Raw genomic sequence first — 24,474 nt, forward strand, 5'->3', positions numbered from 1 at the left:
CAACAATTTTTTGGGGGGGTTGGAAATCACTTAAAACATGTGTAAATGCAAAAAAAAATTTCTCTTTTTTTTGGGGGGGGTAACAATTTTTTTGGGGGGGGGGTTGGAAATCACTTAAAACATCTAGAAATGCAAAAAAAAAACTTTTTTTTTCTAAAAACAATTTTCTTTGTGGGGGGGGACCAAGGCCAAAATTTAATGGCATGATCCTTGGACCATACCTAACCCCCCCACCAAGTTTCATCGAAATCCGTCGAGGAGTTTTTCCGTAATACTGTTCACAAACAAACAAACAAACACACAAACAAACAAACAAGCAGTCATAGACTGGTACTTACGAAATGGTCAACTTGACCTCTGACCTTGTCCAATAAAAGCTGTCTCTGGAGAAGGTAGCGACGCAAACCAGAAGTTTCTACGATGATTTTGTACCAAACCATCAAAAATCGAATGTTTTGGATGTTTGACCTCACTGTGACCTTGACCTTTGACCGATTTTGACCAAAATCTAATCAGCGCTAGCCATCACCCTCCTGAATCACGTTGTGTAATTTTACATTGGTAGCTTCTTCCGTTATCGAGTTATTATTTTTTGGATGTTTGACCTCACTGTGACCTTGACCTTTGACCGATTTTGACCAAAATCTAATCATCACTAGCCATCACCCTCCTGAATCACGTGGTGTAATTTGACATTGGTAGCTTCTTCCGTTCTCGAGTTATCTGTACCAAACCATCAAAAATCGAATATTTGACCTCACTGTGACCTTGACATTTGACCAATTTTGACCAAAATCTAATCAACACTAGCCATCACCCTCCTGAATCACGTGGTGTAATTTGACATTGGTAGCTTCTTCCATTCTCAAGTTATCGTGCCTACAAACAAACAAACAACAAACAAACAAACAAACTAACAAACTAACAAACAAACAAACAAACAGAAATGGAAGTCATCAATACACTTACGAAATCTTTAGATTTCGTAAGTAACAAACAAACAAACTGGAGGGGAAGCACTCGGGAGAGTGCAAAACCTCCACCGCCAATACTTCTGGGTCACTCAAGTGAACCTTGTATCTTGGGGCCCTGCCACACCTTGACGTTTTAGGCAGCAATGCCAACGTATAAAAATGTATGTAAAACGCTGGTGTACGCTGAAATTTTGATGTTTGTTTTTTAAGTTTTTGGCGTATTCATAATGTGTTGATCGTTTGCATAACTTATTAGGAACGGGCACAGAACGTTTCGTTGTGTTATACATAACTTTTACCAACGAATGCTTACCTTGTGGTCAGCATTCAAAACCTATGACAAGCGAGAGTTTAACTTACCCTTTGCGTGCTATACGTATCGCCGGCGAACTCGTGGCGTAGCCAGTTAAGAACTTGCCGGACGCCGATTGAAATCAAAACTCCCTGAGAATTTGAAGTGTCAACATCGCAGTCACACCTTGACGATTTTGCCAGCATATGCCATTCTATGAAAAATGTGTTTACAACGCTTGGCACACGTCAGATATGCTACAGGTAAGTTGTGTATACATTTAGAGTATGCTGGAAATCATTGAAGTACGCTGGCATATTACCTCGTCCGTTTGGTACGTCGTGAAATTTCAAGCATGCTGAAAATTTTAAGGCGTACTCGACGTAAGGCTCACACGTTTCGCATGCGTTGGCATCTGTTCCTAGCACATTCCACGATCGTTTAAACACGGCGAACAGACGTTACTTGTAGGTTACTGATAAGTCGAAGCACGTCAAGGTAATGGCCAACATACTTGAAACCAAATTTCCAATCGATGAGTAACGTGCTTTGAACAAATGAGTAGCGTCAGCTTAGCCTATGTTTAACGTGCTTGGAAACTATGAGTAACGTGCATTGAAACTATATAACTGGCCTTGAACCAATGACTGGCATGCTATGAACATAAGAGTTACGTGCGTTTTCCCTCTGAGTAGCATGTTTTGAAGCTAAGTAAAACGTGCTTCTAACCTTTGAGTAACATGCTATGAACCTATTTCTAACGTATGTAAAACGCACATTGTCATATGTAGACGAATTAAATTGACATCTTCCGGACAACTATAGAACTTACTGAAAGTGTTTCTAACTTACTTCTACCGTGTACTGGCGTATTGGCAGCGTTTAGGGGAATTGGTATATGCAAATGGGCTTCACAATAAAAACCCATCATTGTTCCAGACTCCATGATGAGTAGATGTGAATGCCGGTAGTATCAATAGTTGCAGTACTATTACGCGTAGTAAGTGTGCGTGACAGTAATAATAGTAGTAGTAGTAGTAGTAGTAGTAGTGGTAGTAGCATTGGTAGTAGCTGTATGTCTATGTCAGTAGTAGTATGTGAGCGTGATGTGGATGCTGTGGGGGATGATGGATCCTCGTTGCTTCAACGAATAGGAGAATACTTTGCACCATTGTTCGATGTTCTGAAAGGGCTAATTTTTTTTACTCATTCCGAAGATGAAATATTTCTTTGTTTTACCATTGAAATTATTAAAAAAGACTTTGACAAATGCATAATGTACGAGTAATGAACACAGAACGCTTCGATAACTTCTAGATTAGTTATACCAACGATTGCTTGTCGTGTTTTAGGCGTCCACAGCCTATGCCCAACGATTGTCTAGCGCATGCATAACGTGGGAGCGCATCGTTTACGATTACGTGACGTTTGCTATCCATTGACTGCCACTAAACTATTTTAATAAACGGCTGTCACTCGCCTATTGTTTTTTGACGCTGGTGCAAGGCAATTCAAATCGTTTCCATTGAACGAGTTAACTTGCTGTCACTCGCCTATTGTTTTTGGACGCTGGTGCTCGGCAATTGAAATCGTTTCCATTGAACGAGTTAAATCGCTTCCATTGAACTATTGAAATGATTTCATAATAATCCTTGGTTATCCTTGGACCCACTCTGGCTAGCAGCTCGTCGAACATCGCTGGAGGCATTCGCAGGAAGTTCATGAAGGATGCATGGTCCTCGTTCCGGAGTTCCACCATGAGCTGGTCATATATGCCGTAATGGCGTCGCCTCCCGATCCATGGTCTGACCCAGTTCCTTCTCCTCCGTTCACGTCTTCTTCTCCCGGCTCTATTAGCAAGCAACTGGTGCAGTGTCAACTCGATGAGGTCATGTTGATGTTCGAGGACAGGTAGGTATTGTCGTTTCAGCCTTGCCGTATCCTCCACCTCTCGGAATGACATCAACATGTACTCACCACGAAGTCTAAAAAAACACGGGTTCCTCCTGCGAAGGCCCTTTTTATATTCCATTTCCCCAAATCGCTGTGAATATGTCATTCTACGTCACCTGTTTGTTAGAAACGTGTTCAGTAAGTTCTGTGGTCGTCATGAAGACGTCAAATACGTCTACATACGTATTTGTTCGTAGGACATGCTCCACAACTAATTCCCAAGCACGTTACTCATAGATTATAAATAAGTCACGGGTTCCCTAAACAATACTTTGATGTGTTTCGATGTATGAGAAACTTTTTAGTAGCGCGTTGCGAGCTGTGAACAACGTTCGTGTAGCGTGCTTATAAAACGTTACCTAGAGTTTATGAATAAGTTTCGGGTATGCAAATGTTACCTCAACGTGTTTCCACATATGAGTAACATATAAATAATGTGTGTCAACGATCGCATAACATGCCTAAACCTTATGGCCAGCGTAGCGGAACGTGTGAGCCAAACGCCGAGTACGTCGTAAAATTTTAAGCATACGAAAAGTTGAGAAAAACCACAAAGTTCAACGATTAAAGCCAGCGTACTATGACTTATGGCAGTGTTTTTCAACGTGCTCTTAATGTATACAAAACCTACCCATAACGTATTCGACGTGTGCCAGCGTATTAGGCAAATTTTTCATAAATCGGCATAGGTTGGCTAAATCGTCAAGGTGTGACAGCCCCTTTATTCATTAAATATGATGTCAACAGTGCTGACAGAGTTATAGTGCTTTTCTCCAACATTTTTTTTTGGGGGGGGGGGGGTGGGGTTGGAATCACTTAAAACATGTAAAAATGCAAAAAAAAATCTAAATTTTGTTGAAAAAAAATTGCAAAAAGGATTTTTTCTCTAACAATTTTTTTTTGGGGGGGGTTGGAAATCACTTAAAACATGTAGAAATGCCCAAAATTTTTTTCTTTTTTTGGGGGGTAACAATTTTTTTGGGGGGGGTTGGAAATCACTTAAAACATGTAAAAATGCAAAAAAAAATTTCTCTAACAATTTTTTTTGAGGGGAGGTAACAATTTTTTGGGGGGGGGTTGGAAATCACCTAAAACATGTAGAAATACAAAAAAAAAATTCTCTAACAATTTTTTTTTGGGGGGAGGGGGGTTGGAAATCACTTGAAACATGTAGAAATGCAAAAAAAAAAATTCTCTATTTTTTTGTGGGAGGGGGTAAAAAAATATTTTTGGGGGGAGGGGTTGGAAATCACTTAAAACATGAAGAAATGCAAAAAATAAATATATTTTTTTCTCTAACAATTTTTTTTTGGGGGGGGGGGACCAAGTAAAAATTTTAATGGCATGATCCTTGGACCATACCTAACCCCCCCACCAAGTTTCATCGAAATCCGTCGAGGAGTTTTTCCGTAATACTGTTCACAAACAAACAAACAAACAAACAAACAGAAAGGGGTGAAAACAGTAACCTCCATCCATATTCGAAGATGGCGGAGGTTAATTATAGTATCCAGATCCAGATCCAGATCCAAATCTTCATCAAAATCGAATCAATTTATCCTTGTCACACACCCAACCTGTCCACCAAGTTTCGTCCAAATCTGTCTATAACTTTTTGAGATATCCTGCTCACAAACAAACAGACAGACAAATGGGGGTGAATGCATTATCTCTGTCCACCTTTGAAACCTCAACCTTTTTTTTTTTTCCTTGAAATATATTTTGCTCAAGTCACTTGTTCTGGCATTTATATTTATTGTCGCAGATTATCTCATTAGTATTCCTGTGTAATATCAAACACCATCTCATCTATCTTTGGAAAATATTGCTTCCACGAGAACACTTTGCTTTTCTCCTGTCATCCCTCCCATCAACAATCGATTCAGCAACATGCACACACTTCCAACATAATTATCAGTTACAAAACTTTGCCGTTTCCTCGTTCCTTTTCTTTCTGGATTTTTCATGTTCCTAGCTCCCAAAATAAATAAAAACATGAATTTGCTATGTATCGTACTACCGTCATTAAAGTGTTTGCAAATTTTGATGCATCATCACCAGTTGTAATTATATATACACACACCTCTTTGTAACCACTGACTCACTAACTCGTATAAATATTTAGTACTTTCTAGGTATGCTAGAAAGCTGAAATTTTGCGTACTGATATAACTCGAATGCCAAGATCCAAGGAAAAAAATCATAAAGATGTCCTGAAATGAACATAATGAAAATATCCGTAAACAAAAGTCTGCTCACAGAGCTTCGCTTCTGCTCACGGAGGGTCACATGGCTGTAGACAATGGCACATCACGCGATCTTGCACCGGTACGATGGCTTTCTGAGGGAGCTGGTGTTTCTCGATTTTATGGCAGTATGATTAGACAAGTGTCTGTGGGTTTTTGTCATTTATGAACAATGTACAGTGAGTGATAGTAAGTCGTAAACATTTATCATTTACAGACAGTGTACAATGGCAGGTTTTGCAGTGTATATTTTATGTACTGTATTAGATATTTACATTTATACAGTCAGGGGAAGAGGATAGGCGAGACAAAAGATTGTTTTTTAGGAATTCAAATTATGCTTTGCTGCAGCATTTTCTCGACCCAGTGAGGCACACCTTCATCATCATCTATTGAAAGGTAGCAAAATGATTGTTTACTGTGCTGCATTTATTGTTGGGTAGGGAATTTAACTCAGTTCAGATATAATCTCTATTTCTCTTACAATCTATTAAGTAATCTAAATTCAATCAACATAGCAAAAAGGAAAAATGCTAACTAACCATGATAATAACTCAAATTCGCTCTGTTGTTAATGACATGCAACACATAAACAGCTGCAATATTATGACGGTTACTGTTTATTTTCCACTTTGTTTATGAGTTCCAGATCCAACAATTAACTTTTGTCTTCGACTTAAAATCATAAACTCTGCTTCTTAGCATTACCTCGTAACAAATTAGAATGTAAACAGCTTTATTTTATAACTTTGATGTATTTACATTAAAATTACTACACTGTACCTGTGAATTGTTAAATAAAAGGCTCATTCTGATCATTCATTCTTGATTTGAGTTATTTAGCTGCTTGTACAATGCAATGACAATCCACTTCATCAAATATATAAATCTTATATTTATTATGTCTACATGTAGGATGCACCCCAGCTTCTACTTGCAGTCTGTGAGCATGCCCCACTAGTATGTACGTACAATACCTTCAGAAAGTATTCACACCCCTCGACCTTTATCACATTTTATTGTGTTACACCCTGAATTTAAAATGCATTAAATTAAAAAAAAGTTGTCACAAAATACCCCAAAGTGACAAGTGAAAACATGTTTTTAAATTTTTTTACAAATTAATGAAAAATGAAAAGCTGAATTATCTTGCGTCAATAAATATTCAACCCCCAAGTCAATACTTTGTCGAAGCACCTTTGGCTCAATTACAGCTTCGAGTCTTCTTGGGTATGTGTGTGTCAGCTTTTCACATCTGGATTTGGGGATTTTCTCCCATTCTTCCTTGGAGATTTGCTTAAGTTCTGTCAAGTTGGATGGGGAGCACCAGTGTACAACAATCTTCAAGTCTTTCCCCAGATTCTCAATGGGATTCAAGTCTGGGTTTTGACTGGGCTACTCAAGGACTTCCACATTCTTGTTCTGAAGCCATTCCAGTGTTGCTTTGGCTGTATGTTTGAGGTCATTGTCCTGTAGGAATGTAAATCTTCGCCCCAGTCATAGTTCTTTTGCACTCTGAAGCAGGTTCTCCTCAAATGTTTGCCTGTATTTGGCTCCATTCATTGTTCCCTCTATTCTTAAAAGTCTCCCAGTCCCTGCTTCTGAAAAGCATCCCTGTTGTATGATGCTGCTGTCACCATGCTCCACGATAGGGATGGTGTTAGCTGAGTGATGATCTGTGCTCGGTTTCCACCAGACGTAGCACTTTGCATTCAGACCAATGAGTTCAATTTTCATCTCATCAGACAACAGAATCTTTTGCCTCATGCTCTCGGAGTCTTTCACATGCCTTTTTGTAAAGTCCAGGCATGCTGTCATGTGCCTTTTTTCTCAGGAGTGGCTTCCGCCTGGCCACTCTCCCAGAATGCCTCTATGTGTGAAGTGCTACAGAGACTGTTTTCCTTCTGGCAAGGTCTCCCATCTCAGCCAAGGAACTCTGTATTTCTGTCAGAGTGATCATTGGGTTCTTGTTCACCTCTCTGACCAACGTCCTTCTTGCCTGGTTGCTCAGTTTAGTCGGATGGCCAGCTCTAGGAAGAGTCTGGCTAGTTCCATATTCTTTCCATTTCCTAATGATAGAACTCACTGCACTCTTTGGAACTTGCAACACTCCAGAAATTGTCTTAAACCCTTCCCTAGATCTATGCCTCCTCACTGTTCTATCTTGTAGTTATACGGGCAATTATTTGGACTTCATGGTCGAGTTTCTGCTCTGACATGCAATGTCAACTGTGGGACCTTGTATGGAAAGGTGTGTTTCTTTCTACATCATGTCCAATCAATTGAATTGGCCACAGGTGGACTCCAATCAAGTTGGCGAGACATCTCAAGGATGATCAAAGGAAATTGTATGAACCTGAGCTCAATTTGGAGTGGCATTGCAAAGGTGTTGCATACTTATTGATGCAAGACATTTCAGCTTTTCATTTTTCATGAATTTGTAACATTTTCTAAAACGAAAATTCGACTTTGTCATTATGGAGTATTTTCTGTGGATCAGTAACAAAAAAAAAATCTCAAGTTAATCCATTTTAAATTCAGGCTGCAACAACAAAATGTGAAAAAGTCAAGGGGTGTGAATACTTTCTGAAGGCACTGCATGTGAAGAGCAGTTAGGGCTGGCAGGATGGCCTATAGGTATACATACTCACCTCTGAGCTGTCTCGCTGGGTTAGAATCTTGGCCCAGCTATAAGCTATCGCCACGGTGTTTCACAGGGAAGGTGTTTCATCAGTGTGTGCGGGCCGTCCCTCAGATGCACATTACACTGAACGTTCCGTCTACTGGCATTAGTTGGTGGATGTTAAAGATCTCACAGTTTCCTTTGCCAAGAGTCATCAAGTTATCACTGGCACCCTGAACAAATTCCAAGTACCTGATAAGACTACCGCTGAGAAGGCAAAGGCAAATCCCCAATTGTAGTCCATGATGTGAAGGTTTTTGTGGCAGCAGTGAACCTGAATTTGGACAGAACACTAGAGATAAGAAAGAAAGAGGAGTTAGCAGTGAGGGGCATTCACTTCCAACATGTCCATGCCGATTCTCATTTCATTGAATTTGTGCTGCTCAAGTAGTCTCTTAATAAAGAAATACTCTGGGTGGTTTGTCATTGCTCTTTCCAGCATTAGTCAGTCCCAGAGTGTGGTCATGCTTCTGACACATGGCACATTAATACTGTACACTCAGCAATGCAATGTCTTCCTTGCAAGATACCATGGTGACAGCTTATAGTCTGTTTGGGAATCAAATAAAGACTGGTCGGCTCAAAGGCAAGAAGGCTCCCTCTGATATATCTTGCCAACCCCTCCCTACTGCACAACATCAGTGAGCAGAAAGACCGAAGTGACCTCAGAAAAAGCACAAGGTGGTATTTATTTATTAATTATTGTTTTTGCGTACAGGGAGCATCGACATGTGCTCCATCCTTCGGAAAGACGTTAAGCCGGAGGAAACAATTGTCAGCACTGGTCGTGGATAGAGGTTAATTATCACTGCCCAGTGACCTTCGCGAAGAGGAGGCGAGTTATTGCCGACACCTTTAGACAAATTATAAGTTCCTGCCACTTTCACTCGACTATCCTGCGAATGAGTGGTGATCTGTCCTGGGTTTGTTCTAGCCTTGAAACGTTTCTCGACGTATCGTGAACAGCCTGAAGCTCTTGTCAAGAGCATGAGTTTCCATTATTATTAACTACATCTCGATTTATACAGTGTATTGAAAAATATTTGTTCTTTAATTCAGGTAGATGTAGACTAACTGTGAAATAATATCTTAAACATTTGTCATTCAGTTTTGTTCGGAGCATTGTGTTTGTGTTCCTCTATTTTCATATTTGGATTGACATCGCGCAGGCGGTGCTTAATTAATAGTAATAATAATGATAATAATAATAATAATAATCATAATTTGAGTTCCTTTCAAGGAACTTCAATGCAGGAGGCCATTAGGGCCATAAAAGCTTGCATTATGTTTGTCAACATATGATTGTTTATCCATGCTCTATCCTTTTTAAATGCTGAACATCAAGCAAGAAAGGAGGATGTACCATTTCAAAAATCTTTGGAATGACTTGGCCCAGGATTTGAATCACCGACCTCCCAGACTCAGAGTGGACGCTCTAACCATCGAAGCGAGTTCAGTGATATGTTGTCCTCAAAACTTGCCAGTGTGTGAAACATTATGGAGGTTTTCCTGGTATTGAGTTTTTCGTTTTTAACGATGGCGTCATGTTTGAAAAGTCAGTGAAGAAAGTTGCTGATCGAAGATAAGGTGCTTTCTTCATGGCTTATCGTAATTTCAACTCGAAGGGAACTCGGTAGAGTGCATACCTTCGTCACATAATGCCTGATCCACAAGAACATATCGGACCCAATACATTGTTGAAACATCATGCTATATATCGTTTTTGGCCCGATCTTGCAAAAGTGACAAATTACTTTGGAAATTAAATAATTCTCGTATCCAGATCCGGATTCGGATCTTCACCAAAATCGAATCAATTCGTCCTTGCGACACACCCAACATGTCCACCAAGTTTCGTCCGAATCCGTCCAAAACTTTTTGAGATATCGTGCTATATATCGGTTTAGCACGATCTCTCAATGATGAAGAATCACTTTAAAATTATCAGATCTGGATCCGTCCACATCTTTTTGAGATATCCTGCACACAAACAAACAGACAAAGCAAACAGACAGAAAGGGGTGAAAACATAACCTCACAGTCAGGGTGATTCATCAATGTCTTGCTCGGATGGATGTTAAACTCGGCATTCTGTCTCCTGACAGTAGTCAATGGATGTTAAAGATCCTCACGGTGTTCTTCGTGAAGAGTGGGCGAGCCATCACCGACACCCTGAACAAATTACAAATCCCTTCCATAACTACTGCTGGAAAGGAAACGGCAAACCACCCAGAATAACCATTGCTCAGCAAGCTGCTTGGGCAGCACCGATGCTCTAAGAGTATGGTAAGAGAGAGAGAGAGAGAGAGAGAGAGAGAGAGAGAGAGAGAGAGAGAGAGAGAGAGAGAGAGAGAGAGAGAGAGAGAGAGAGAGAGAGAGAGAGAGAGAGAGAAGGTTGGAGGGGTGAGACAGACACAGAGAGAGAGAGAGAGAGAGAGAGAGAGAGAGAGAGAGAGAGAGAGAGAGAGAGACAGACACAGACACAGAGAGAGAGAAAGAGAAAGAGAAAGAGAGAGAGAGAGAGAGAGAGAGAGAGAGAGAGAGAGAGAGAGAGAGAGAGAGAGAGAGAGAGAGAGAGAGAGAGAGAGAGAGAGAGAGAGAGTAAATACCTCTGTTGTGTAAATTTTTACTGTATTAAGTCCAGGTCACAAGGACATGAGTCAGCAGTTTTGTGGCTGTAATTTGTGCATCATTCCAACCTTAACATCTCTTTTATTTCTCTTTCTTTGAATCATTTTTTTTCAACCATTACTAAAATCCCATAATGCTTCACTACCAATCCTCTGATTCCCACCAAAATCCAAAACTTACCTTCGTCTCATTACAAGCGCCATACATTCACCCAAACTTCCAACTCGCAACGATCTACCATTCGAGCATCCTTCATGTTTTATCCCCAACCCTCAACCTTATTGATTTGTTTTGAGTTGTACTTACTTTTTACACTTCCGATGAAGGCTTTACGTGTCCCTCAACAAAGAAACTTCCATATTTCATTGCAACACAAGTGCTATAGATCCCTGATTTGTGCAGTTATACTGGAATTTAAGATCCTTCCTACTTACATTATGCCTAATTAAATGCTCAATCAATGGCTAAGCTGCAGGCGGTGTGATTTTATAGTGCATTTTCTCTGTGCAGTGATATAAGTGAATAGCTAAGAGATTAATTTGCATCGGGCAGAATGGCATCATACGGCCTTCAGTTGAAAACTAGGAAAGACTCAACGGGGGAATTTACAAAAAGAAAAGCAAACATTTGGGAATTGGGCATGAGCCTTTCCAATATGAATGTGTCATTACTGGGTGAGTGCTGTGATAATGGTGATTTGGGCGAAAGGTCTAAAACGACATATCAGAGGAAAATATCTCATTAAATACCTTCCATGCATTGTACAATAGTCCACTGTGCAGGGCAACATTGAACTGAAAAGAAACATTCCTGATGACCTGGAATGAACAAAATTCCAAGGCAGGGCAGAGACTGGAGTGATGTGTTCGATGATTAGCAAGGAGAGAAGATCCTGCTGGTGTCCATGTTTTGTGTTTACAATAAAGACCATGTCATCACCTGAAGAGGACCATAAAGTCCTGCAATGGGAAATGATCAAGAGAAGAGTGCAGGGACATCCAGTTCCAGTCAGGTCAGGCCAGATTAGATCTGTGACTTGCTACAGGTATCATGTAAACCTGTACTAACCTGTTCCATGGTTGTCGGTGACTAAACCGTCTCCCCCACCAGGTTTTTTGTTGAGGAGGGTGTTTGGATATGGACACCCAGCAGGATTAAAAACAAAACCTGTCAAAGGGCGGAGGAGCTCCTTGTGAGCCAACGGCCATCCATATCTCGTGCCCAACTGTGTCTGCAGATGTCCTCATGCAGTTTGGTTACTTCTTATTAGGAGGTTGGTGGTAGGATTTACACTCCGGCCACCGTAAAACCCTTCATTCCGCAAAACACAAAAACGCAAAGAAATCTGAAAACCCACTCCATGGGAGTGCCTCCTGTGCAGCTTTCCTTCAGAGGGCAGCTCACCGGATGACGGGATTGGGGCAAAGCCTTTGGGACCCCCAATCTTTGATGAAAGGAAGGAAACATCCCTGGGTCAGATTGCGGGAGAGTGTGTCGGAGTGGTGCTGAGGTGTCGTCCACCAGATGGCATTCTCCTTGGGTTAACCTGAGGCGGTTCCTTCGAGTGGGAACCTGGAATTTCCTATCCCTAAGAGAGGATGATCACCTGTCTCTGTTATCATCTGAGCTCAAGTGTTTGGACATCGGTATTGCAGCTCTCTCTGAGGTTCGGAGACCGGATTGCAGTGAGATAATGGTGGGTGGGTACACCTACTATTGGTCTGGTCGCTCTGATGGTTATCATACTCAAGGAGTTGCTGAAGCTGTGTCCAATAAGCTGACCCCAATGATAATTGAGGTAACACCGGTCAACGAGCGTATTGAGACGAAGGATTCGTCACTCATTAGGTGTCATTTCTCTGGTCTCTGTCTATGCTCCGACTGAGGTGAGTGATCTCACTGTGAAGGATGTATTCCAGACCACGCTCGAGTTTGTGGTTGATCAGTGCCCCAGACGAGACACACTTATAGTCTTGGGGGATTTCAATGCATTGACTGGAACTGATAGGGATGGTTATTACCTTCGCATTCTGCGAAAGGTGATGTTTTGGTCGGCGTGTATTTATTTATTTATTTATTTATTTATTTGTAATCTTGTGAATCGTATAACTCAAAAAGTATTAAACCGAATTGCATGAAATTTGGTGGGATGATTGGTTATTAGCCAGGAAGCATTCGATTAGATTTTGGGATCGTTCGGGTCAAAGGTCAAGGTCAAGGTCACGAAAAGGTCAAAAGCGTCTTTTTACGATAACACGGTCAATATTTATTCAATTTCCATGCAACTAACGCCAAAATGTTCAGAATTCAATGCCTCATCTTGTGATATGCAATATGACACAATGACGCCCATACTCTTGTTACCGGTTAGGGGTCAAAGGTCAGGGGGGTCACGACCTTGAAAAATATGCAGTTTTTGTCATAACGCGGTCAATTCTTGTCCGCTTTACATGAACCCAGCACCGAAATGTTCAGAATTTAATGCCAAATCTTGTGACACAATGACGTCATAACACATGTCACCGGTTGGGGTAAAATGTCGGGGGGGGGGGTCACGCCCTTGAAAAATATGCGGTTTTCGGCATAACTCAGTCAATTCTTATTCAATTTGCATGAAACCAGCATCAAACGAGATTACCTTCTCTTGTTGAAATGTTGTATTCACCGAGCTTGCGAGTGAAGACTCGCCAAAACAACGTGAGTTGATTGTTGTTTAGTCCGTAGCCCCCGAAAGTCGGGGGGGGGGGTCATGACATTATAGATATGTGGTTTGTGTCATAAGACCATTCATATGAAACCAGTTCCCCACACTCATACCAAGAACAAAAAAAGTAGTGGCGGCGAAGGTATGCGCTCTATGAGTGCCCGTTCTAGTTAGACATGTTGGTCTCCATGGGTCAGGAACTATGAACCAGAATAGCACTAAGTTCCTTGACTTTGCAAGAAGTCATGGACTTAGGGTGGCCGTTCATGGTTTCAGTGCCCACAAGCTCATCGCTGGACTTGGTATTCCAACACTGGTGGTGTGGAAAGGGAGATGCACCATGTCCTCATTGATGGTCGCTGGAGGATGATCCAGAACTGCAGTGTCTACCGGAGTGCTCAGTTCCTCAATACTAACCACCGGCTTGTTGTGGCAACTCTGAAGTTGCACCTGAAATCCAGGAGAATTGTACCATCCCAGCCTCGGCTGAATGTTGGCAAGCTCAAGGATGAGAGGGTAGCTGAGGAGTTTGAGAAACAAGCTGAGTGGAGATTTGGGGGGTCTGGGTGCTTTGGGAGGTCCTGAAGAGTTGTGGAGTGCCTTCAAGACCACCGTCCTTTATGATGTCGGTGGATGTCTTGAACTCACCGCAGGGCAAAGAAGAATTTTGTCTCTCAAGGGACACTGGATACCTTTGACCAGAGTCGCAGGGCCAGGCTGAATGGCAGAGCTGAGCTGCTCAAGGAGCTGAGGCGTAAAACTGTACGTGCGCTCAGGGTGTACAAGGAGGCCCATGTGCGAGGAATCTGTGAGGGGATAGAGCACCACCTGTGGTCAAGTGATTCTCGTCCTGCTTACACGGGAATTCACGCATTGCGTTCATCCATGCCCATCCCTTGGTGTACTGCAGTTACAGCAGAGAGTGGTAGGCTCTTGATGGAGGAGTCTGAAGTGAAGGCCTGTGGGGCCAGTTACTTTGAGCGGTTGTACCAGGCTGATTCACCAACTGTCGAGTTGGACGTCAGGAGTGTTACAATCCCTGTTGCTAATCCTCCACTCAACTGGCGGTCCACCTTCGCTTGTGGAAACACAGGCTGCAGTGAACCGGTTGAAATGGGGTAAAGCTCCAGGGGTCTGTGGCATCCATGCTGAACTTCTCAAGGCTGGTGGAAAAGCTGCACTCGTGTCATTGCATGCAGTTTTGTGCTCTGCCTGGAACACAGGCATCATCCCAACTGATTGGAAGAGAGGCCTTGTTGTCCCTCTCTGGAAAGGGAAGGGTGATCGCCAAGACTGCAACAACGACCGAGGGGTGACGCTGCTCTCAGTGCCGGGCAAGGTCTTTGCTCGGATAATTCTTGATAAGGTTCGCCACCATCTGCTTGAGCACCAGCATCCAGAGCAGACAGGCTTTACACCAAAGAGGTCAGCGATTGACCGTATCCTTGCTTTTCGGGTCCTCGCCCAACGCAGTCGAGAGTTTCGGCAGGGGCTTCTTGCAGCCTATGTTGATCTCTGTAAAGTGTTCAATTTGGTGAATCGGTATGCCCTCTGGAGGATTCTTGGTCTTCGTGAGGTGCCACCAAAACTGATTGCTCTGATGTCTGAACTCTACTCTGGTACTGAGAGTGCTGTGAAATGTGGTGGTACCATCTCTGACTTATTTCCAGTTGTTACTGGAGTTTGTCAGGGGTGTGTACTGACCCCCACACTTTTCAGCACTTGTAAGGACTGGATTCTCAGGAGGATGTTGGACAGATCAAGCTGCGGTGCATCTTTGGGAATATCAAGATCTCTGACCTTGATTTCGCAGATGATGCAGTCATCTTTGCGGAGACTTTAGATATCCTTTTGGGGGCCCTCGAGGTGCTGAATGAGGAGTCTGAGCCGCTGGGATTACGGGTTTCCTGGGTCAAAACTAAGATCCAGGCTTTCAATGACATCTTGGATGCTGCTGTCCTGTCTGTGCCTGTTTGTGGTGAGGATGTTGAGGTCATGGAGAGATTCACTTACCTTGGCAGTGATATTCATGTCTCTGCTGGCTGTGAGTCAGAGGTCAATAGAAGTTTGGGTCGGGCCTGGGGAGTCATGGATTCACTGGAAAATGGGGTGTGGCGCTGCCGGTACCTGTGTGGGACGACGAAAGTCCGAGTCTTCAGGTCCTTGGTGCTTCCAGTCTTACTCTATGGATCCGAGACTTGGACTCTGACCAAGGATCTGAGAGGGAGACTTAATTCCTTTGGTACCAGGTCTCTTCTGAGAATCCTTGGCTATCGCTGGTCGGATTTTGTGTCCAACGAGCGGTTGCTGAGAGAGACTCAAATGAGATTTGTTACCTGCATGGTCTGTGAGCGTCAGCTCCAGCTGTATGGACATGTGGCTCGTTTTCCTGACGCTGATCCTGCTCACCAGATTCTCTCAGCGAGAGAGTCTCGTGAGTGGAGGAGGCCAATGGGCCGACCACGTGCCTCGTGGTTGCAGCAGGTTGATCGGCATCTCAAGGAGATGGGGATGGGTCAGGCATCTGCCTGGGGGATGGCCAGATGGAGGCTCCTGGCGTACCTGCGGAAAGTGGACGCAGTGATGCGCTGCTCTGGCGCATGCTCCCATACCTGACCTGACATCCAATTCTGGCAAAACTGAAAATGGCTGAGAGGTATACACATTCACCTTAAAGCTATCTCTCCTGGGTTCGAATCTTGGGCCAGCTATGAACTGTCATTCCGGTGTTTCACAGGCAGGGTGATTCATCAGTGTGTGTGCCATCCCTTGGATGGACGTTGTACTTCGGATGGACGTCCTACCTGTTGGCATTATTTGGTGGATGTTCAAGATCACATGGTGTCCTTCATGAAGAGTAGGTGAGCTATTGCTCAGCACCCTGAGCAAATTACAAATTCCTGCCCTGACTACTGCTGGGAAGGTAATGATAAACCACCCAACATAACTCTTCCCAAGAAACTGCTTCAGCAGAACTGACGCTCGACAACAGAGTATGGTCCATCAGAATCAGAATTTGATGCAGATAGTGGGATTTATTTTATGGGGGCTCAGGAGAGTGGAGTGGGATGAGAACAATTAATTTGCAGGGAAGAAGGACAAGGGAATGGGGACAACAAAAAAGAGAAGAAAAAAAACATTCGAGAGAGATTTTGCAAGGAAAACCACGTGAGACCTAACTGCAAAGCCACATCACGACATGTAAATATTCCAACAACACAAACACTGAAATAACAGGAATGATCATATGAGATGTTTACAGGTAGAGAACTCAGACAACAATTGTAGGGAAAATAATCTGACCCAGAACAATATCCGTATCTTCGGGCGAAATCACTTGGATGTTACGAGCATCCTTGGATGATTCTTCCAGTAACCCCCTCCTGGTTAATCTTCCAAAATCCAGGCTTACTGCCATCTCCACGCCTCTGTTCCTTTTTACTCTCGTTTGTGGAACCACCTTTGGTTCAATTGCACTCTTCACTCCAGGGCTTCAAGAAAGCAGGGCATCTCTTATCCCCCCCCCCCCCATATCCCTACCCACGATCCTTTATATCCCCTTAACCCTACTTTACCCAGCGCTCTTATTGCAAATGACTGTTTCTTCCTCTCTGTCTCTGTCTCTCTCTCCCTGTTCGTATATGCCACTTGCTTGTTTTGTAATCACGTTGGCCTTTTACCCTCTGTTACCTCACTCTTCTATGAGCTGAGAATTTGAATTGTAAAACAAACAGTTTCCCTTTCTATGGGAGACATGGGTGCTCTGGAACATGTTGTTATGGATGTTTTTACTAAGGTTCAATTTCTTTTAGATATAAAGTTTCTGAAAGGTTTAGGTTTGTTGTTGAATTTCGAGGGTTAAGATTACATGCATTGATCAAATAATACATATATTTTAAAGGGATGTCAATGTTCATCAAATACTGTATATATATATATATATATATATATATATATATATATATATATATATATATATATATATATATATATATATATATATATATATATATATATATATATATATATATAAAGCCTGGTGTTGGCGTCGTGGTTAGGGCAGCGGCTTGGGATCCAAAAGGTCCTGAGTTCAAGCCCCGTTGGCCGCTTGAATTAATACACACCAGGAGGTTGACTCAGCCTGTCATCCTTCCGAGGTCGGTGAAGTGAGTACCAGTGTACTGAGCCCGGTGTATGCCCTGGTTTGAATAGGTGTACCATATCTCTGTGTCGTAAGAGGCGACCAGGGTTGCGTCAGGAAGGGCATCCGGCGTAAAACCTGTGCCAAATCATTATACGGATCATAACGGATGATCCGCTGTGGCGACCCCTTTACGGGAGCAGCCGAAAGAAGAAGATGATATACATATTTACATATATATATATATATATATATAATTATACATATATATATATATATATATATGTATATAATATATATATATATATATATATATATATATATATATATATATATATATATATATATATATATATATATATATATATATCCTGGTGTTGGCGCAGTGGTTAGGGCAATGGCTTGGGATCCAAAAGGTCCTGAGTTCAAGCCCCGTTGGGCCACTGAATTTATACACCAGGGGGTTGATTCAGCCTGTCATCCTTCCGAGGTCGGCGAAATGAATACCAGTGTACTGGGCCGGTGTATACCCCGGTTAAAATAGGTGTACCATATCCCTGTATCGTAAGAGGTGACCAGGGTTGCGTCAGGAAGGGCATCCGGCGTAAAACCTGTGCCAAATCACTATGCGGATCATACGGATGATCCGCTGTGGCGACCCCTAATGGGAGCAGCCGAAAGAAGAAGAAGAGGAGGAGATATATATAAATATAAATAAATATATGTATATATTTTATACATATATACATATATATTTTGATGTATTTGTGTGTATATATATATATATATATATATATATATATATATATATATACATGTACATATACATATACATAAACATATACATATTGTGAACCATGGTGTCTGGTGACGTGCTCATCTGTCTCCTGTTTATGGTGTTCGTTTCCCTTGCTGCATTTGAAAAGCTGCTGATTGGTTATTTTGCATTTTCATTTCACTTTTCTTGATGCAATATAGTGAGTCACTTCATTGGTCTTTCCAGCAATCTTTAAAATCAACATGAACATCTGATTAAAGTCGATTTAATACAGATCTTCATTAAGTAACACGATTTTAAATAGCGATATTTTGCCCGCTTGTTGGACAAATCCAACCTCCGCCACCCGATGTTGCACCACCATTTTATGGTGGGTGGTATAAGTAGCTCAGAGCTTTCCCTTTGAGTAAAACCAAGAGTGCAACACAATTAACCTTTTTATAGTCCATGAAATAATTTAAATTGATACATTAACTTAAACATTTCTCATCACTGGGGATCAGTACTTTTGCTTGTTTTTGATAAGCTGACAAAAGAGGGTGAGGTATTGGTTTTTCCAGGGCAACGTGTGCATTCACTGCACATGCGTCAGGTTTTTGTTGAATTGAAAGGCATTTACAGTCTGGCGTGTGCGGATTATTTCATCCAGCACAAGAAACCCATCTCAGATGAGCACAAGCTGCACTGGTATGAATTGTCTTGTTGATTAGTACAGGAGGTTTAAGAATTGCCCGCACATCACCTGGTGGACAGACGATGTTGTCTTTGTACGTACATGACCGCTGATACCTTGAAAAGACTTTTGGTTAAAATCATTATGTGCAATGTCCTGATGGGAATTTGCAGGGGCAGGACACTTACCTTTGAGAGGTCCAGTCTGGGTTCAATTTCAACCCAACGATAAAATGTTGGATTGGTGTTTCGCGGGCAGTGTGTTGTATCACAGAGTTTGCCATTCCTCGGATGGGCGCTAAACTGGGAGTTCCATCTGCGAGCAAACATCCCACTGACTTTTTTGGAAAGCAGAGAGTTCTCACCAATGTGATGCAATACAATTGTTTGCGATAGTTTATAGATGTGATAAGAGTCCATAATAGTAGTAGTTTCGTGTGCAGCCCATGGCTGCTGGTTGCATCATTGCTGGGAGCATGGCTGTGCCGCTGTTGCAGTGCTCCTTGTTTCTAGTAAGCAGGTACTCATTTTGCCACCTCAAAAGCTTTTGGACCACCGACCCCCTCTCTCATCCCAGAGCAGAAAGCACATGATCTCACCATTACATGACCCTATGCATTAGTTTTGTATGAGCAACAGAATTGCATGATAGTATGCAAGTTCAAATACACAACGTGAGTGTATGATCGAATGCATTTACGCAAGGCTGTATATGCACAACTGTTGTGGATGAGTGAAACTCAGACCAAACATATTACTGCGTTTCGTAAGTCTGTATTTCTTTTTTCCTATTTAAGAGTATTTGGTTCGTTGGGAATTGGAAAGCGAAAAAATTATGAAACAAAAGCTTCCATTAATCAAACTAGAATTTAACAACCTCGCATGCATGTTGATTAAATCTTAGAACTGTGCGAAGTGGCGATAAACGCATTAAACACATGGACCGTGTGGCGGCCATATACCCTCCGTAGTCTACCAGTCTAACGGTAACCTGATCAGTGTCAGTTCATGTAGAATATGAGTAAATTGATGAGAATGGACATTTAGTTGAAATATACAAACTCCAGCAGTTAAATTCTTGTTTCTTTCTCCACTGGCCGGTGTGGGTTCAAGTCCCATGGCTACTCGGTCTCACCAACCGGCATTTGGCGAGCTTGGAGAGTACTCCTACGTTAAACACCCCTCGAGGTGGACTGATTAAGGTCTTTGTGCTGCAGTGAGACTGAACTAGGCTGCTTTAAGGTTGTTTTTTCAAAACACAATTAAGGAAGCAATTCGGGGAAATGCCATTTGTACATGTGCAACCTCTTCACCTCCTTCCTTCCACTCCTGCACCCACCATGTACGTTTGCACTCGCCAGAACAGCACCTTGTGCCTCCTTTTCTTGGCGTATGTAATAAATAGATGACTCCTTGGATCCATTCTATCTTAAGTCTTTGTCCTCATGATGTATGCACTAATAGATAATTGTCGATATCATGATCTCGAGGAAGGTGAGCCAAGCAAGCCAGATTTGTATATTTCCTGCTTCCTGGAATGGTATTATGCTGTGAATTAGAAATGTATCGAACAAGGAACATTGGAACAGAGGTGCAAAGCATCAAAGTGAGGTGAGCGGTGGGGTGCAAAAGGTCACCAGGTGTTCAGCTCAGGGGATAGATCTCCTGCCTTGCAATCTCACCGGTGCTGAAACTAAAGTGAAAAACATATTGACTTGTTTCACCAGACATGTTTGCTTTGCAGAAAGACTCATCATTTAAAATCATGTTTTAAGAATATTTCTGAAACTATCCAGGTATTATCTTTCAAAACGATGGAATTGTTAATTTCCCTCCTCTTCCTTTTATTCCCCATTTCACGAACTCCTCGCCTCTCCACTCCCCCGTAATTTTCTCCACTTTCCTTCCCTCCATATTCGCCCTGTTACACGCACAACTGATTGTTGTTTAATTATTTCTAACACATCATCATAAATACTCTATTACAATCAAACATTATTTGCTATTGGCATTTTGCGAGCCTCAGATCTCTTTTTTCACCTTACCGTATTGTTTATAGTGTGATACATAGATTAACTATAGTAAGGAAGACAGTTAAAACATAAAAAGTGTGCATTTCAAAATGGCTGCCACCATCTGCATTGTGTGGGTGGCGGCTTGGCATGAATAAGCACAGAAAAGCCCAGCACGGCTTGCGTTGGGATGGTTGGCGCCTGCTGCCTGCGACAGCCGGTTGAGTTAGAGCACACCTGTTATATCGCCAGTGCCAACTCCAAAGTCTGCCAGTTAGACACTCAATTATAGAGAGGGAGGCATGAGAGGGGAGAAAGAGGGCACAGGCGAAAATGCGGTTGAAGGGTACATTCCCGACATGCCTGAGGTGGATTTCTGACATATTGGCATTCGGTGGGAATGAGTGTAATTATTGTGGAAGAGATGGGGCATTACCTGCGCAGTATTAGCGGAACTGCTGCATGGGGGGAAAAAGCGCAAGCAGCAACTGTGAGGTGTTGAAATTCCTCAAAAGGTCAAATCATTCTTCTACAAGGCAGATGCTGCTGTTTAAAGAGATTGTACAAGGTTGTTCTCACATGCTGGAGGTGCTGTACATCTGCATTGGCTGTGACTATGTGCCGAGAGGCCTCGGGTGTTCTTTATTCATGTATAACTATGAAAGTTTGTGTTGAACTTTCAACTCTGGGACAATACGGAACACTAACATACATGATCAGAAAATCTGGGTGGCTCACACATTGGGATATCAGGCTTTGATGATTTTATATATTATTTGCACTTTGGTAGGGATGGAAAGGTTGTTGTAACTGCACAGTATGTGTGTTTCAAAAATCGTTTGCGATCGTCATTCCTTCATTACCCTTGACTCTTTGCAGCTCCGATTGCCACCGGCACGGTACCCAGCTTCCCAATGGATGTGGACAGTCAATCCTATTACAGCATGAGTCCTGGTGCTGCGATGCGGCGTCCGCTTCCAAGCTCTTCAACAAGGTGAGAGTGACGGCACGATGCGAGGAGCAAGCCCAGGCATGGTTACACCGATCAGGTCCGGGCAGGTGACCCAGCCGCTCAAATGGTGTCAAGTTCAACCGGGCCAGGGTATGGCCCCACCATGCGAATTTGGCCTCAACAAGCCGTGTATACAAAGCGTTCATCTGCACTACGTTGGAATGCTACACTCATGCTTTGTCTTATGCTCAGAGGCAGTGCAGGCAGGAATTCTGACAGCTGGAGCTTAGAGATGCCTGTGGCTCAAAAGAAAGTAACGGTTCACATTGGGTACTAGAAGGAAGTGTATACCATCTTGGCATGAAAAGGAAAGGCTTTTACAATTCACACTTTAACTGAGTAAATGTGTTTGCACATCAGCCCCCTTTTCACATTTAGGAACCATCTACATATTACGTATGCACCTGGTGCAGGGTCGCATCTGATGAGAAAGAATTTGAACAAAAAAACAAGACAAGGTGATAGGGAAGAATAAGGAAGATATGGGAGATGGGTATGAAGGATGAGAAAAGAGAAAGGAAGTTGGGAAATACATGTACAGTTCATATATATATATATATATATATATATATATATATATATATATATATATATATATATATATGTATGTGTGTGTGTGTGTGTGTGTGTGTGTGTGTGTAAGAAGAAGGGAGGAAATAGGATGGATAGGATGGCAGAGGGGTTTCTGGAACATTTCATGACGTGTGAACAAATGACCATTTTCGTTTTATTTTTGTAGGTTGTTAAATGCACAGCAAACAATGTTCAGAATGATCAGACAGATTTTGCTAAATAAAAGCAACTTTGTCAAAAGCAACTTGCTGGCCATTACACCATTGCTCAAAACATCTGCCATGATTTATGATTTGCAAGGTCAGACTACTCCGAAAGGACTTCCTTCGAGCTAAAGTCGATTCGAAGGTAGTGCATGGTAATGCGAATCGTTTGGGAATGAACAAAGGCATCTCAAAAAGGATTTTCCATGGTATGGGTTAAAGGTATGGGTTAAATTTCGAGGTATGGGTTAAAGGTCACGTGTGCAGCTGCATCAAGGTTAACTTGATGTCGGAAAGAGAGGTTTTTTTTCTTCTTCTTTTTTTCTCAGAATTGCATCTCGTATTTCTTTCTTGTCCACTGAAACTGCTTGGCTTTCATTTTGTTATGTTTCATCCCCCAAACCATCTCAGCAGCAAGAGACACAAGTCGACAGCATCGCTTGATGATGACAGCCCTGAAGAAAGCTTCTACACGCGTTCCCCTGCCGGCAGCAGCCAATCTGGCTGGCACAATGATGTGGATTCTGGTAGGTGGTCTTGTTCTTGTTTCATTGTCCCTCATTTCAGTCAGAGGCTATTTATTACATCAATAAAATTGGTGGAATTTTGTCCAATCCGTCTGTGTGTCACGCATCTCCTGCTCCATCTCGTTCCTTTGCTTCCATCTTCTCCCAAATTCTTCTTCTTCCTACTTCCAACACTTCTGACAGGTACTCACCCGAGCCTGTCATCTCACCTTCTCTTTTATACCTTCTCCTTTTCCTCAATTTTAACTTCATACATTTACTTCCTCCTCTCCTCAGCTCTCGAGTGAATGTGGAACATATAGAGAGCCCCCCATTCACCCGTTAATGTATTACCACCATCATTTAATGAGTAATATAATCTCAGGATTCTTCCAATGGAACCTGAAAAAGTAACACAAACTTCAAAAAGTTTTGTTTTTTTCATGAGAATACAATTCTCAGGAAGTCGAATCTCTGTTTTGTGAATGAGTGCAAATGCATTACTGAAACCAATCCCACTAACTTTTGTTTTCTCTGTAGCTCGTACATGAGTGTTTACAAACTTGCTTTGTGATGCTGAATCGGTCCATTATTGCTTTCTTCATTTTGAGTCTCGGGTTTAAAACTCCACCAAGTTATTTTATTTCTTGGAACCAAACGCATTTCTAAATGGTTGTGTGACTTTGGGAGAACCACTTGTGTTCTTATAACTGGTGGCTGTAATGGGAAGGATATATTGCAAACCCTTAATTTTCCAAACAACCTTCAATGACACGCTCTGTTACGGCCCTGACAGATGTACGGAGAGCTATGTGTGGCAAGCCTGGGGGCTACAGTTACCTTGTTTGACCCAGGGTAAAAGAGAGAGAAACTTTTCAGCACTTCCTTATGTGGCCTGTTTAACATAAAACTGTTGTAGCTTGTTACTTGTGTGGTCAATTTCTCAACCAGCAGTTAGTTTTTGTTTCAATGAATGGTTAAAGGTTGGCTCCTATAAACCATCACTGTTGGAAATGATACAAAGCCTGTCATTGATTGTAACAAAGTACTTCCAGCTGTGGCTGAGATTCTCTACCTGAAGGACTACGTGGATA

General features: G+C 42.2%; 1 protein-coding gene across 1 annotated transcript in view; it reads left to right on the forward strand.

Annotated features, from left to right (window-relative positions):
* The window catches only part of LOC147024965 (nuclear factor 1 A-type-like), a 233,556-nt gene that overhangs the window by 148,419 nt on the left and 60,663 nt on the right, over window positions 1–24,474 (forward strand). The window contains exons 8-9 of the mRNA XM_085887056.1: window positions 21,966–22,080; window positions 23,286–23,401. Coding sequence (XP_085743182.1) covers window positions 21,966–22,080; window positions 23,286–23,401 — 231 coding nt within the window. The remainder of the gene's footprint in view (window positions 1–21,965; window positions 22,081–23,285; window positions 23,402–24,474) is intronic.

This window comes from Eptatretus burgeri, chromosome 6 (genome assembly GCF_056783735.1).
Source record: "Eptatretus burgeri isolate ZD-2024b chromosome 6, Ebu_testis_v1, whole genome shotgun sequence".
NCBI classification, from domain to species: Eukaryota; Metazoa; Chordata; class Myxini; order Myxiniformes; family Myxinidae; genus Eptatretus; species Eptatretus burgeri.